Source organism: Brassica oleracea, chromosome C2, assembly GCF_000695525.1.
Source record: "Brassica oleracea var. oleracea cultivar TO1000 chromosome C2, BOL, whole genome shotgun sequence".
Classification (NCBI taxonomy): domain Eukaryota; kingdom Viridiplantae; phylum Streptophyta; class Magnoliopsida; order Brassicales; family Brassicaceae; genus Brassica; species Brassica oleracea.
In genome coordinates this window covers 21850030-21866080 of record NC_027749.1, presented here as the reverse complement: position 1 = coordinate 21866080, position 16051 = coordinate 21850030, and the positions used below count along the sequence as shown (strand labels likewise).

Genomic DNA, 16051 nt, shown 5'->3' with positions numbered 1-16051 from the left:
TTGGATACTTTATAATAATTTAGTTATCATCAAGGATTTTCAGATACTTTTAATAGAATTTTAAATTTAAAATATATATTTAATGATGTTATATGTATATATAATTAATATTTTTATATATTCGGGTACCCGTTCGGTTTTCGGTTCGGTTCCGGTTCGGTTCGGTTATTTCGGATATAAAAATATAGGAACCGTTCGGGTATTTGAGGGTATTGGTCCGGTTCCGGTTTCGGGTATTTCGGTTCGGTTCCGGTTCGGTTCTTCGGTTCCGGTTATTTTGCCCAGGCCTAAAAAACTTCTTGACATGAACTCCCTTACCTTCCACTGAGATCAATAGATCCAACTTTGTCACCAACAAATCAAATTTTGATTCCATCCGCTTTAGATGATCAAACAATCCTTATATTGTGTCATCTACGTCTTGCTTCTTCAGATTTGTTTTGGTCTCCAAGTCATCATCTTCAGGCTCTCTCTTAACTTTCTTCAAAGGCTTCGTGGCCTTAACCACGACAGCAGGAGCTGCTTCACCAGATTTCATGGAGAAGACCAGAAGAGACGAAAACCCTAGACTGCTGTTTAAGTAATTTATTAGGTTAAACAGTAGAATGACCGAAACTAATTCACAAATACGATTTATTTTTTTTAACCCTAAAAATGGCCCTGGGCCTTGGATTATAACCGTTTCCTTGACCGACTATAGTAGAATTAGAATGATGAAGTTATGAAAAAATAATAAAGATCGTAAACAGGAAAAAAAAAAACAAAAAACCGTGAACGGCAGGATTCGAACCTGCGCGGGCAAAGCCCACATGATTTCTAGTCATGCCCGATAACCACTCCGGCACGTCCACCTGTGATGAAATCGTTACTTCATAATTACTTTATAGTAAATGCAACTCAAGCTTCTAAAAGTATAGATTCAACAAGTTGGCAAGTGCACAATCTCTAATATACTCAATCTTTTTTTGTTAAACAGGAGGTATAACCCGGGCCTTTGTCCCGACTAATCCCCCAGGCTGGGAGCTACGTTTGGTTATACCGATAAATAGTGTTAATCTCCCATTCCAACGAAAATCGAATTAAGGCCACATTAACCTACTCCAAGTACTAAACTATTACCCCACCGTACAGTTGGTACTATACTCAAGTTAAGAAGTAATCTATAGATATTAATTTATAAAAAGAAAGGAAAAAAGGTTAACGTGACATAGTAGTTTCAATTACAATTTCATTAGCCACATGTCAAAATATTACAACATATTCATCTATACTTAAATGCTCAAAATGAAAGAAAAAAAAAGGCATCTTCTTGGCCTATTTCTTTTCATGCATACGAATCAATAGAAAAAGGAATGTACTTATAATTAGCTATATGCATCATCATCATCTTCATTCTTTATTTCTAACAGTATTGAGTAAATTATATGTAAAAGCTTGTCAGAAAAGAAAAAGTAAGCTACGTAATGTTTGTAATCATTAAACTATCCAAGCTTTAGTTTTGAGCTTTCTAGTCAATCACAATGATGGAGACGTCGTCTTTGCTTCCTTTTTGAAGAGCAAGCACTGAGAGGTACTCAGCCGCTGCTTGGCAAGTTGTGTCCATTCCTTTTCCTCTCTCCGCTAGAGGAGTTGCACGGTGCTTCTTGTGCCACATCAAGATACGTTGCCTAGCTATTCGCAGACTTCTTGGTTGCTCATTATGTCCCAAAGACTATCACTTGCTACTATTCTCTTGACCTCGGCATGAACTTCACTTCCAGGTCTGTTGTTCACATTAAAAGGAGAAAAACAACACTGTGTTGTTTCTTTTATGTATTAGTTTATAACACGTGCAAATACAGATATAGCAAATTAATTTTTACAAACTATGGAAATACTAAAATTCGTTAAATATTTTGAATGGTAAATAATAACATAATCACACTTTTAATATACAATTTTGCTGTAAAACGATATATATATCATCTATCAGACTATCACCATATGTTTTGTATAAGACTAAAGCACAGAATAGTATGTTGCATTAGTTAATGAATAATCGGACTCCCTTTTGATTCGAACCGATGCTTAATTATAGTAATAAGCTGGAATGCACCAGCAACTCCCACTTTCTAAAGATAATTTAAGAATTGTGATATAAAATTCTCCATTTTCGTTTGTTTGTTCAGAAGACTGTTGAGAGTCGTTGAGAAAAACCTTCCAAAAATAGCTAAAAATACAAAAAGCTTCATCATTCACAATACAAAAGTCTGTTTCTGTTATCGTCCATTGTTACTTCTCAGAGGCTGCAGAGCCAAACGAAAGAAAACAAACACAATCGTTTTTGGTTAAAGATGTAAGTGATATATTAACAAGTGTTATGGTTTGCTTATGAAGAAACAGGGTATTCATGTTTCTTGGGAAGCAAGTCTAACAACATGTCTGCAAGAAGAATAGACAATGGCTTAATCACGGCCATCGCCATTGATAAAGACAAGAACAGCCAACACGCCTTGAAATGGGCTATTGAGAACATTCTTGTCGATTCTCCGCATCGGCATTGTGTCCTTCTCCACGTTCAACCTAAAGGCATAGCTTGCTCTCTACCTCGAATCATATTAAAACAACAATGTCAACAGAACTCTAATTAGGTTTCGATTTAATCTGCAGAAGGAAACATAAGACTATGTTTACAACATGACAATCAAGACGAGGAACATCAGTTGTTTCTTCCTTTCAGAGGATTCTGCGCTCGAAAAGGAGTTAGTAATCATTTCTTAATCTCCTTATTGCAGAAAATCACTTTATGGTTCAGTACTTACTATACAATGGCTTGTCAGATTATGGCCAAGGAGGTTGTGCTTCGAGATAGTGACATCTCCAATGCTATTGTCAACTACATCACCAACTATTCCATTTCAAACATTGTTGTTGGCTCATCTGCACACAAATCCTTTTTCAAGTATATATTTCTTTTTTTCTTTATTGATTCTCATACTAGACTTTGGTTTGTATGATTACTAACATTATTGGTCCATCTCTGTGACCAGAAAGTTTAAGAGTCCAGACGTGCCCACCACGTTACTTAAAACAGCTCCAGAGACTTGTGCAGTCTTTGTTGTGTCTAAAGCTAAGCTGAAAAAAAGCAAATCCGCAAGCCAGGCTCAGAAACATCGTCATAGGCAACAAGATCTCTCTTCTTTGTTGTATAATTATGATTCAACGAGCTCCTGTGATTCAGAGAGGTAACATCTCAACTTTCTTCCAACCATTATCAAACCATGGTTCTTGTTTGAAAGATTTTAGTAAATACTCTCTCCCTTTCATTCTATATTTAGTTCTTATTTCTTTCATAGAAAATCATTAAATTTTTTTGTTTTACCCATAATTAATATATTATTCTATCTGCTTATGTTAATTACCGAATAATTATGGGTAAATTGGAAAAACTATCAAATAAATGTATTGAAAACATAAACCGAAACAAATTTTAAACTATAAAACAACAATTAAATGAAGAGTTATTCTTGGGAATAGAAAATTGTCATTTTAAATCTAATATCTTTTAATTAAGGAAACCAAATAACTTGCAAATTATATTATTTTTTCAAAATAAAATTTAAAAATAAATAAAAATAATATATAAAAAACGAATTCAAAAAAAAAAAATATTGTCAACAAAACACTAAACCCTAAACTCTAATACTAAACCCTAAACTCAAATCCTAAACCCTAAATCCTTGGGTAAACCCTAAATCCTTGGGTAAACCCCTAAACCCTTGGAAAAACACTAAACATTTGGATAAATTCTAAATTATAAATCTTAAACACTAAACTCTAAATCTTAAAAATAAATATTTTTTTTTAAATAATCTTTTTTTAGAACTATTGTTATTTTTATTTATTTAATTTTTTATTTTTTATTTTAAAAGCATAATATAATTTGGCAAGTTATTTTGTTTCTTTAATTAAAAGATATTAAATCTAAAATGACAACTTTCTATTGGTTTGGTGAACATGAAGAAAAAGTCCCAAAAGAGAGAGAGAGAGTAATGTCCTTTTTTATTTACATTTAATTTGGCAGACAATCATCTCTATCTGCTCAATACAACAACTCCAATTCATATTCCTCTCAATCCTTTTCACCACGCATCTCGCCACCACAATATCTGAGTGAGTTTTCTCAGTCAGACACTAAGAATAGCAGTTATGGTGTGGTCTCAACTATGACTTCTTACACCATCTCTCAAAGTTCCACTACCAAAGGAAGCTCCATCTCTTCTACATCCATGGTCAGTATCATTACACTCAAGTAGACATTCTGTCCTTCAGTTTCTTACTATTATATTAACATGGTTTATGTTCAGAATCAACATCTTGAAGCAGAGGAAGCATTAGAGATGCTTAGAGCACTGTCTGAGGAGCAGCAGGAAAGACATTCAGACATCCAAGCAGCTGAAATGGCAAAGCAGTTAGTGAAAATGGAGAGCCAAAAGAGAAGATTACTTGAGCTGCAAGCCAAGTTGGGGAAGCAAAAGATGACCGATAACGTCTCTTACAGACGTTACAGTACCGAAGATGTTGAAGAGGCAACAAATGGTTTCTCAGATGCTCTAAAGATTGGAGAAGGAGGGTACGGACCTGTCTACAAGGCTGTCCTAGACTACACTTTTGTCGCCATAAAACTCATGAAGTCAGGTATCACACAAGGCCTGAAACAGTTCCAACAAGAGGTTGAGGTTCTGAGTAGCATGAGACACCCTAACATGGTGATCCTCCTCGGTGCATGTCCTGACTATGGTTGTCTTGTTTATGAGTACATGGAAAGTGGAACACTTGAGGATCGTCTCTTCTGCAAAGACAATACACCTCCACTTCCTTGGAGAGCAAGGTTCAGAATAGCTGCTGAGATTGGTACAGGACTTCTTTTCCTTCACAGTGCAAAACCTGAACCATTAGTTCATCGTGATCTGAAGCCAGCAAACATTCTGCTTGACAGACACTTCACTAGCAAGATAAGTGATGTTGGTCTAGCTCGCCTAGTACCTCCCTGTGGGGGTAATAGCATCAGTAACTATCATATAACCGCTGCAGCCGGTAAGAATCTTATCTACCATCTAAGATATCTTAACATGGAACCACAGTGGCCGGATTTGAGTTAAGCCCAATGAAACATTGGTCTTAGCCCCAAAACTTTTGTAGGTTTTTTTTTACGTAAGCATAAACCCCCAAATATGAAAAATAAATTATAAAAGTTTTTAAGAAATGTTTATGGCCTCTAAATTCTCAGATGCGGCCCTGACCATAGTATTTGATGTTTGTTTTCCTTTTAGGTACATTTTGTTACATAGACCCTGAGTATCAGCAAACAGGAATGCTTGGAGTTAAATCTGATTTGTACTCTTTTGGTGTGGTGCTTCTTCAAATCATAACAGCCATGCCAGCAATGGGGTTAGGTCATAGAGTAGAGACGGCGATTGAGAATAACAAGTTAAGTGAAGTTTTGGATCCAAAAGTATCGGATTGGCCTGAAGAAGAGACTCTGGAGCTGGCTAAATTGGCTTTGCGGTGCTGTGAGATGAGGAAAAAGGATAGACCTGATCTTGCTTCAGTACTGTTACCGGCTCTGAAGAGGCTAAGAGAGTTTGCAAGAGAGGAGAACGAACATATTCAGGACATACCATCTCAGATATCAGAGTCTAGCAAATCAGAAACGCTTGCGGCGGTTCCTAACTCTCAGGTTAGTTTCTTAGGAAAATGGATATAGACCATGAAGCATGTTTGTGTCATGTAGAAAGAGGATGAAATGAGAAAATCCTATTTGAGTATTGATACTAGTATACATGGAAAATGGACGTAGATTAACAAGGAGCTAACTTGGAGAGTACGTGAGATTCAAGAAGAGCGTGATCGTTTGAAGATGCGTAGTCATTCTGTACCAAAAAGAAGTAGACCACCAAGAGCACAGAGAAGGCAGTACAAAGGCAACCGTTGGTCTTTAATGAGTTGTGCTCCATCCAAAGTTCAGTGGGGTGGTCTCCCTTAGCTTGTTGGAGCTTAGTATGTTGTATATGAAACATCTTTATAGTTTTGGTGATGTAAAGTGAAACCCTTTTTAAAAGAACACTTGTTTACTAATGGAAGATAGTTTTGCAGAAACTCTATGCAACTGCAAACACTAGAATTGTAAGACGATTTTAGAGGATACATTTGACCTTTGAAAGAAGGATTACTTGAGGACATTGCTTGTTTCACATCATGTAAGAAATCGCCAGCAACTAAGATAATAGTCGTCTGAAATGAATTAACAATACAACTGCCAAGGTAACACACAAAACAGTCTTTGTGACTGATCCCACATCATCTGGGAGACTGGGAGAATGCTAAAGAACAGAAGACACAATATTTGTGTATTAATATTTGAGAAACATAACTACACAATAAATAGCCAGAGGAACATAACTATACAATAGTGAAAAGAATCAGAGAAACATAACTACACAATATTTATAAAGACAGTGAACAATAGGGGACAACAAAGACCAGGATCAGAAAAGGCGTAACTCTGGTGAGACTCTGAGAACAACAGGAGAACAGAGTGATAAGAAATTCTAGAAAAAAAAATGTTCCACTTCAAGTCTGCTAGGACACATAGATCAATCAAACAATAGCATAAACTGTAGTAAAGAACACTAATTTATCAGAAACTACAACCAAGAAGCAATAAACTCACGGCAAATGAATATACCATTTCATCAGTATATAAAACAAAACAAAAAAAGTTTGCAGATTTATTCATCAAAATGAAAAAAGTTTTCATCCTTATGATTCGAAAAGACATACGAAAAACCTAACAAATCTATCAAAAATTTCAAACAAACGAGACAGAGTCTTCCCAATTAGACACTCTTCATCATATGGGCACATACCGCTTCACAACTTGCTTCCCTGCAACCACAGCACCAGCCGCCAACCCACCGAGAGCTCCCGCCACCGCCGCAGATCTCACCCCCCGCGCCGCTCTAAAAACCGCTCCGGTTCCAAGACCCGCCACCACGCTAGTCCAAACATCATCCCTATCCATCGCAGCCACGACGCCACTCTCGATCCCTGCGTACATCAACCCGATGATCCCGATCCTGTTACCCCACGTTCGACCCGTGTGACCAGACGAGTTCAAGATCCTGTTGATCTTCAGCTTCGTCGTGTCGCCGGATTCGAAGTTCTTGACTCCGGTGAAGATCCCGACCGTGGCGCCGGAGACGGACCCGCCGAGGTAAGCGGTTCCGGTGTAGAAGGTGAGATTCTCGCCCCAGGAGCGGCGCTGTTTTAAGGACTCCTCCGTGAAGAGGTACTCGGGGGAGGTGGGGAGCTTGTAAAGGTACTGAGATTTTATTGGGACCTCGAAGTTTTGGTAAGGGTTGTAGAGACGTGTGTTTTCGTCTGATTCTTGACCGGATCTGTTGTTGTTCGCCGCCATGAGGATGAGGGTTAGAGAGAGAGATTAGGGTTTCGATGGTCGCAGGAGAGAGAGAAGGAGAGGCGACCGAGAAATGTGTGATGCAGCTGCTCTCTCCCCGACGTTGCGCAAATGAGAAATGAAATTAAATTAAAATTGTTGTCTTTAGGGTTTTTAACCTCTCTTTTTTTAAGGGAAACTACTTCGTTAGTTCTGTCTGAAAGACCAGACTCGTTCCCACTTGTTGTCTAGATTCGTTTGATATTCGCTATAATTCCGAGTTTGGCCCCGTGACTTTTCGTTTAAATCAATTAAACCCAATTTTGTTTATGTGGACTGTGGCTAGCCCCTAGCATTCAATTTTCGGTTTGCATTCAATTTCGATCGGTTCAATTTTTCTTAATCTTTTTCAGATTAGAGATACATATAACGATTTTTTTCATATATTTATAAATTCGAATAAAATTTGACAATTTTGTTTTTCGGTTAAACTCAGATAACAATACTAAAAACCGATTAATATCCTATGAACAATTTAGATTCATTTTGGTTCAATTTAGATTCATTTTGGTTCGATTTAGCTTCAGTTACAGATAATTTTGAATATACCATTTAAATATATCATGTAACTTAAGTTTTCAGAATAATCAGATAATTTCTATTTCTACTCCACCTCTTAATGCTAACTAACTCTTCTTCTTATTCACCAGCTACTTCCCTTCCACGCAGTGCATCTTCTAATTTTAGCTTTGATATCTTTATGGTGGATACAAAAAACGTTCCCAGATTTGTCTTTCTTTTTTTCTTCAGTTTCTTGTGTTGTGCATTTATTAATACATGCATTGGTAAAACTTCGGATGAGTTGCTAATTTTCAGGTATGATGGGATGATATTTGAAGCTCTCTCGGCTTTAGCGGATGCAAATGGATCTGATGTTGGTTCCATTTTCAGCTTCATTGAGGTTAGACAAGTTTCTCCTTGCTATTCATTTTAACGCTGTCAACTATGCCTATCTAAGAAATGTTATATTAATCTTGATTTTACTCTAGTTGGGGTCAGTCTCTGTTATTCTTTTTAATTCGTCCTATCACTACAAGAAAACGCGCTACATTCCGATGGACGCCATTTTCGTCGGTTTCCTCTGACGAAATTCCGACGAGAAACCGACGAACCATATATTTTTGTGTTCGTCGGTTTTACGTCGGAAATTTTCGACGCCAAACCGACAAACCTAGTGTCGACAGAAACATCCGACGAAATTCCGACAGATATTTTGACCGTTAAGAACTCTGACGAATTACCGACGAAAATATTCTGACGGCCATTTTGACCGTTCGGATTCCGACAGAATTTCGACGAAAAAATTTGACCATTTTAGAATTCAGATGCATTTCTGACGAAATTCCGACGGACATTTTTTTACCGTTCGGATTCCGACGGAATTCTTACGAAATATTTGATTGTTTAACAATTCCGACGAATTTTGAAATTTTTGTCGGAAATCTGTCGGAGTGTCGCATGAACTTTTTCTATAAATGTGACCTCCCCACACCACATTTCCCTCGTTCACTCTTTTTTCTCTTTTCACTCTCTACAAATCCAAAAAAATAATCATGTCTTATGGAAATTATTATCGATCGTGGATGGATAAACCACATTTGGATCCAAACACCAATTTGCTTACGGGGGAATACATGGCAGGTATTGGCGAATTCATGGCGCTTGTTCAAAGACAACCAGAAGCAAATACCGGTATGTTACGATGTCCATGCTCCTTCTGCAATAATAATGTTGTAAGGAAATGAGATGTTTGGACTCATTTATATATGAGAGGGTTTACACAGAGTTATAAGGTTTGGTATCTAGATGGAGAAACTGGTTATGAATATGGTAGTACTAGCGAACCTCAGCATGTGGTTAGATTAGAAGAACCAAGGACGGAAGTAGATTACAGTGTAGGTACTGAGCAAATGGTAAATGATCATAATAGAGGGGAAGAACCCAATGCAGAATCTAGGAGTTTTTTGACATGTTGGATGCAGGAAAACAACCTTTGTACAAAAGTTGTTGAGATGGTCATTCACCCTTATCATCTGCAACTAGATTTATGGGTATTAAGACAGATTATAATTTGGCTGAAGAGTGTGTGGATACGATTGCTGATTTCGTTAAAGGTGTTCTACCAGAGGATAATCTAGCACCGAGTTCATACTACGAGGTTCAGAAACTGGGAGCGGGTATTGATTTACCGTATCAGGTGATAGATGTATGCATCGACAACTGCATGATCTATTGGAGAGCGGATGAGAACCGTGATAGATGCAAATTTTGTGGGAAACCTCGTTATCAGCAAACCTTTAATTTTATTTATAGGTTTGCTACATCAGTTACCCGCGGATTACGGACAAAGACGATCCTTGGATCGTTGTAATGTCAATCAACCCAAGAGGACGAGTTGATGGAAGTTCTGATAGTGATCCATTACAACCAAACTCTACCAGCAACGTGAGCCTAGTTGAAGATTTAGAAGATGTTGAACTCGTTGTCGATTTTACGCAGTTTGGAGATGATGATGTTGTGCACTCTGAGTCAGAGGCTGAAGGTGGAGAGTTTGACGAAGATTCTGAAGATTCTACAGATTCTGAGTGATTTATTGGAGTTATTTTTATAAGTTATTAGAGTTTTTTAATAAGTTGTTGGAGTTATATATATAAGTTTTTGAAATTTTATAAAAGCTATTGGAGTTTTTTTAATAAGTTGTTGGAGTATTCTAATAAGTTGCTGGAGTTATTTTTATAAGTTATTGGAGTTTTTTAATAAGTTGTTGGAGTTATACATATAAGTTATTGAAATTTTATAAAAGTTATTGGAGTTTTTTTAATAAGTTGTTGGAATATTTTAATAAGTTGTTGGAGTTATTTTTATAAGTTTAATACCACTCCCAGACCTCCTACTAGAAGAACAGATCCCAGAAAAACTAAAAGAAAATCATGTATTGGTCCAGGCAAATCCATTATATTATTAAAAAAAGAGTTTTTTAAATAAGTTACAAGAGTTTTTGAATAAGTTGTTGGAGTCCCATTTTAAAATAAAAAAAATAGAATAAAAATGAAGCTCGTCGGAATTTCGTCACAATATTCCCACGAAACCCTGACGGAGTATCATAATTTTGGGCTTTCGATAGGGTTTGAAAGTCGTCGGAAATTACCGACGGAATTCCGACGAATATTATTTTATATTTGCAAAGCTATTATAAATGAATAATTGGATAATTAAAATATCCAAATAAGACATATATAAGTTTATAATATGAAATTAGTTCACATATAAAGGCTTTATAAAGTTTTTCATATAAGAAAATAATTCATATACGTATCAACGTACTCGTAACATCCTCCAATAACACTTATACTTATGCAAACATATTATGGTAATATAAGACTAGATTTTGATTTTGTATAATATAGTATGTGAAATAATTAAATATTTCATTTAAACCTCTTGTAAAGATTTGTATGTGCTCATAATATTGTTGTTTTCAAACCCCCAAATTCATATTTCTCGGATCCGTCGGAATTCCATCGAAAGTACCAACTAAATTCCGACGAAATTCCGACGAAATTTACCGACGAAATTCCGACGGACTCTACCCCTCGACCAATCAAAGGACATGCAGAAACTCAAAGATTCTCGAGGCTTCCTTTGTCGATATTCGCGAATATTCCGACGGAATTCAAGTGACGAGCAGCTTTCGTCGGAATTTCGTCGGAATATTTCACTTTATCCGGAAAGAATATTAGTGAAATCGTTTCGTTAACTGCGTAAAAATAAACCGACGGAATTTCGACGAAATCTCTCCGTCAGTTTATTTTTAATATATAAACCAACCCTTCTTCTTCTCCCTCATTTTGTTCTCTTCTTCCTCATTTTCTCCGCGGCTCTCCCTCCTCTCTCTCTCACAAACTGCCGATTCCGACTCCAACTCCTCCAAATTTCTTCCCCAATCATGTAAGTCTTTGAATCCCTCTTTAGATTATATTTTTTTTTTAGGTTTGGAATGTTAGATTTGTGGATTTTAGGTTTTGAATCTAAAGATTTAGGATAGAATTGATAGTTTTAGGAGTTATATGTTTTTAGATTTGGTTTTAGCTTGTGGTTTATATGTAGATTGAAAATTTTAGATTTGTAGATTTTAGGGTTTATATGTTAAATATTTTTATAAAACGTTTTTATAATTTTTAATATATATAAAACGTTTTAATTTTTGGTAAAAGTTATAATTAGATTTTTGGAATTATAATTATAATTTTTTTTTATTTACATAAACGTTTTGTACATGTGAAATATATTTATAAAACGTTTTTATAATTTTTAATATATATAAAACGTTTTAATTTTTAGTAAAAGTTATAATTAGATTTTTGGAATTATAATTATAATTTTTTTTTATTTACATAAACGTTTTGTACATGTGAAATATATTTATAAAACGTTTTTATAATTTTTAGTATATATAAAATGTTTTAATTATATATTTTTTTAATATACATACATGTTTTTACAAAGTTATAAACTTTTTTATAAAACTTATTATTTTTTTGGGATTATAAACATTTAAATGATATAAAGCATTTTACTATTATTAATATATATGTATATATGAACTTGTTACAAAATTAGAAACATTTTTTTAAAGTAATATTTAGATTTTAAGAATTACAAACATTTATAATATAAAACATTTGATATATATGACTAATTTTGACGGATTTTATTTTGTAGGTCTGACGGTTCTGATAGACCACCAGCAGCACAACGTCGTACCGTACCTCAGAAGCGAGTTCGTTCAGGGAGTAGTTCCCATGTATCGGAATCATCGCAGGAGCAAAATTCAATTCCTCCTCCTGCAGCTCCACCTCAGGATCCAGCTACTCGATATGAGCCCGGTGTCATGCCAGTTGAGACGTTGGTTCGAAAACCAGGTCGAGAGCATCTCAAGGTGCTCCATCCCCAACCACGAGGATATACTACGTGGTAACTTTTCTCTTCTTTATTTTTAACATAATCTTTATTTTTTTTTGTCATTTTTTAACTTAATCTTTGATTTTTTTAAGGTTCAACAAGTCACACAAGAAGGCCGCGGAGTCTTATACGAACCAGATCTATGAGTGGAAGCAACTATGGCTCAAGGGCAAGATACCGAAGAATATCAACACCAAAGTTTGGGAGGACTTGCAGGTGCATTGGGGGAAGCTGGAGACTAAGGAAAAGTCCGACAAAAACTCAGCCAACCACAACAGTGATCGTGGCGGGAAATGTGTTTTTGTCCACAACCTCTGGGCTTGCAGTATGTCTTCTAAGGAGGATCAGCTTGTAAGTTCTATATATTTAAAATATATTTTTTAATATTTTTACATATTTATTGATTAATTTTGTGTTTAGGTTGAAGCAAATGGCGGTAATCCCATTGATCATGTTGATGTCATGAGGGAAGCATATACTAACAAGAAGACAGGCGAAATTCAGGATCCCCTCATCAGAGATGTCATAGAGTTGGTGCAAGCCAAAAAAGCAGAACTCCTAGCTTCTCAGCCGATGAACTCTGATGACGATTCTACGGCAGCTTCCAGCAACCTTTGCCGACTTCAAATAAACGAAATGGTGGAACAGGTAACTTTTTAATTTTTATTTTAATTTCATTACTAATATTTAATTTTTTTCTATATAGACGGTTCCAAAGAATAAAGGACATTTGGTCGGTTTGTCTCGTCGTGCGTCTTCGTGTCCTTCTTCTTCACAAACTCCATACACAGATTCCATGATCATGGAGCAGCCGCAGAACAAGGATGAGCGGATTGAAGCGTTGGAGACGCAGAACGCTACAATTCTTGCGGAATTGGCGGATCAGAAGAAGACCAACAACGAGATCATTGACAAGATGATCCATGATCATGGAGCAGCCGCAGAACAAGGATGAGCGGATTGAAGCGTTGGAGACGCAGAACGCTACAATTCTTGCGGAATTGGCGGATCAGAAGAAGACCAACAACGAGATCATTGACAAGATGAAGTGTTTGTTCCCAGATGAATTTTAGTTTTTTTTTGTTTAAAAACTTGAAAATGTTTTTTTTTAATTTATGTAAAACGTTTTTGTATAATATTATTTTTAATTTCAGTTTTTATTGATTTATAAAAAAAAAATTCTAAATTGCACAGTTATTTAAAAATAAAATAATTAAAGTATTTGAAATAGTAAAATAATAAAGATTCCGATGAAACTAGTTCTGTCGGAAATTTCCGACGGCCACTAGCGTCAGAAAAATCCGACGAACATGTTTCCTCAGAAATTTCCGACGAACATGTTGCGTCGGACATTTCCGACGAAATAGCCCGTCGGAGTTTTCCTACGGACTCTGACGGATCTGTGCGCCCGGAAATTCTGACGGATTCAGGTGTCGTCGAAATATCGGAGTAACATCATCGTCGAAATTTTGTCGGACATTGTTCCGACGACGGCATCTGTCGTATATATTTTCCGACCAATTACCGACGAAATACTTCCGATGAAACTTGTTGTCGGAATATCCGTCGGAATATTGTCCGTCGGTACTGGTCGGAATTTCGTCGGAATTTGTGACGAATTTCCGACGAACTTTTTTTCCGACCAGATAATTTCGACGACGGTTTTCGTCGGAATATGGCAATTCCGACGAAATTCTGACGAATATGGCCGTCGGATTTCGCGTGTTTTCTTGTAGTGTAGTGGCTACAACTACAACCTTTCCTAATGGACCTTGTGGTTTACTATGGAAAGAGCATCCAAGGCATGAAGTGCCACCAAATTTCAGAAACGTCCTTAGTTCAAGACAAAGGTTAGCAACTCAAAACCTGTAAGTCTTTGAACCCTCACCTCTATTTCTTCTCTGCCACATTTTCTTTTTAAATTCACATACAAAACCATCTCCTCCATATCTCTTTTTTCTCTTTTAATTCGTGTCTTGTTTGATCCAACACTCAACAGTTACTGAACTTCTATAAGCTACCAGATAGTTCAGAAACAACAACAAGAACACCTGCTCCAAAACTAAAAGAGACAAAATAAAACTCGGGCAAACAAACAATCCGACCCCCTCAGTTTCATAAGAGATGATCGACGAAGCTGCAATAACCGCTGCATGTAAAGTTGTAGTGGCAGAGAATAAAATACACGATGCCAAAGTAGCAGTGGAAGAGTTGGAGAACACGACTAAGCTTGCAGAGGAAACTGATCTTCTGCTGGAGTTAGCTAAAGATATACATGAACAATGTAAAAATCGTGACTTGCGCATTATCTTTTTATTCATTAGAAAACAAGCTAAAATAATAATATAATGTATGGAGTCTTATTGTCTCTAAACTTTGTGTTATTTATATCGTCTTTTGCAGGTTCTCGTGACGAGGTTGTGGTCCTGGCTTGAGTCTATGAAACATATCTTTGACCTTATCAGTCTCCTTAGGTGACAAAACTCGTGATTTTGAAGACTTTCTTCTGATGGCCAGCAGTACACACACAGCAAGGCAGGGACGTGTGAGTCTCGGGTTTAGTTGTTGATATTATATACGAAAAAAGAAGCTCTAATTTAAGAGGTGAGCCTCTGTTTTTGAGTAATATTTTGTATAATAATGTTATTTTGGGAGAAAAATAAATTATTCAAAAATTGTAATAAAAAAAAGTTTCTGATTTATTATTTTTATTACGTACTAATTTTTTTACGATTTTACAACAGAAATTTTTATAGTTTTACAAGGATGTATGTCTGATGTGTTTCTTGTAGTATTGAATTACTTATTAAAATTCACATTTAATAGTTTTTGCACTATTTTCAAATAATCTGAATAATTAATAATAATTCTATTTTTAGAATTTCAACCATGTATTTTTATGTAAAATATTTATAATATTATATAAAAATAAGTTTTCTAAGTGTTACATTCACATTAATTTAACAAAAAAAAATTATATTCATAATTTTGATGATTTGATTTTATATTAAAGTGACAATATCTTAAATTTTAAAGTATACAACAATCTCATATATTTGAAATATGTGATTTAATAATTACTAATTTTATTCAAGATTACTAAATATTACCTTTTCTTTTCTTTTTAAAAATTTATAATTTTATTTGTAAATTATATAATGAAGCAAAATATATTGGTTCAAGGCTGCCTTTCAATAGTGGAAAGCGTGATTACTATGGCGTATCTATATTATTAAAACTCAAGTACAAAATTGGAGTGTTTGGAGACTTGAATATGACTATTAAAAAAATTTGGAGTGTTTGGAAACATGGATTGTAGTCTTTAAAAAAAAATTAATTTTGTTTGGAAACAATGATAGTAGTATTAAGAAAAAAAGTAATGAGCTTATCTTATTAAGAAAAATTGAAAGTACATCATATTATAAAAAACTATCTATCTCGACCAGTTTTAAAATATACGAAAATAGGTCAATCTAATTGCCTAAAACTTTTATTTTCTAAACTAACCATAAAACAAAATTTAAACTTTATATACATATTTCAAATCAAAATAATAATTCAAAGTTGATTTATATCAAAAATTGATTCAAA

General features: G+C 35.3%; 2 protein-coding genes, 1 non-coding gene and 1 pseudogene across 3 annotated transcripts; 2 read left to right on the top strand and 2 right to left on the bottom strand.

Annotated features, from left to right (window-relative positions):
- Positions 1-769: 769 nt before the first annotated feature.
- On the bottom strand, positions 770-851 carry TRNAS-AGA. The gene has a single exon. It is a non-coding gene; the product is annotated as a tRNA-Ser (tRNA).
- Positions 852-2417: 1566 nt separating this feature from the next.
- Positions 2418-5746, top strand: LOC106323696 (U-box domain-containing protein 51-like). Its single transcript, XM_013761779.1, has 7 exons — positions 2418-2568; positions 2650-2741; positions 2820-2941; positions 3030-3224; positions 4064-4271; positions 4347-5076; positions 5313-5746. Exons 1-7 carry the CDS (start codon positions 2418-2420, stop codon positions 5744-5746), a joined length of 1932 nt encoding a protein of 643 aa, XP_013617233.1.
- Positions 5747-6576: 830 nt separating this feature from the next.
- On the bottom strand, positions 6577-7620 carry LOC106322667 (mitochondrial import inner membrane translocase subunit TIM23-2-like). Its single transcript, XM_013760763.1, has one exon. The coding sequence runs from the start codon at positions 7457-7459 to the stop codon at positions 6893-6895; it is 567 nt and encodes a 188-aa protein (XP_013616217.1). The 5' UTR covers positions 7460-7620; the 3' UTR covers positions 6577-6892.
- Positions 7621-8117: 497 nt separating this feature from the next.
- LOC106323695 lies at positions 8118-14895 on the top strand (annotated as a pseudogene).
- The last annotated feature ends 1156 nt before the right edge of the window (positions 14896-16051 follow it).

What these genes read in the sequence shown, in the direction of transcription:
- LOC106323696 (XM_013761779.1), top strand. Translation starts at nt 2,418, where the DNA reads ATGTCTGCAAGAAGAATAGACAATGGCTTAATCACGGCCATCGCCATT. An exon ending in GATTCTGCGCTCGAAAAGGA is followed by an intron (nt 2,742 to 2,819) that starts GTTAGTAATCAT and finishes ATGGCTTGTCAG; the next exon opens with ATTATGGCCAAGGAGGTTGT. An exon ending in CCATCTCTTCTACATCCATG is followed by an intron (nt 4,272 to 4,346) that starts GTCAGTATCATT and finishes GTTTATGTTCAG; the next exon opens with AATCAACATCTTGAAGCAGA.
- LOC106322667 (XM_013760763.1), bottom strand. Translation starts at nt 7,459, where the DNA reads ATGGCGGCGAACAACAACAGATCCGGTCAAGAATCAGACGAAAACACA.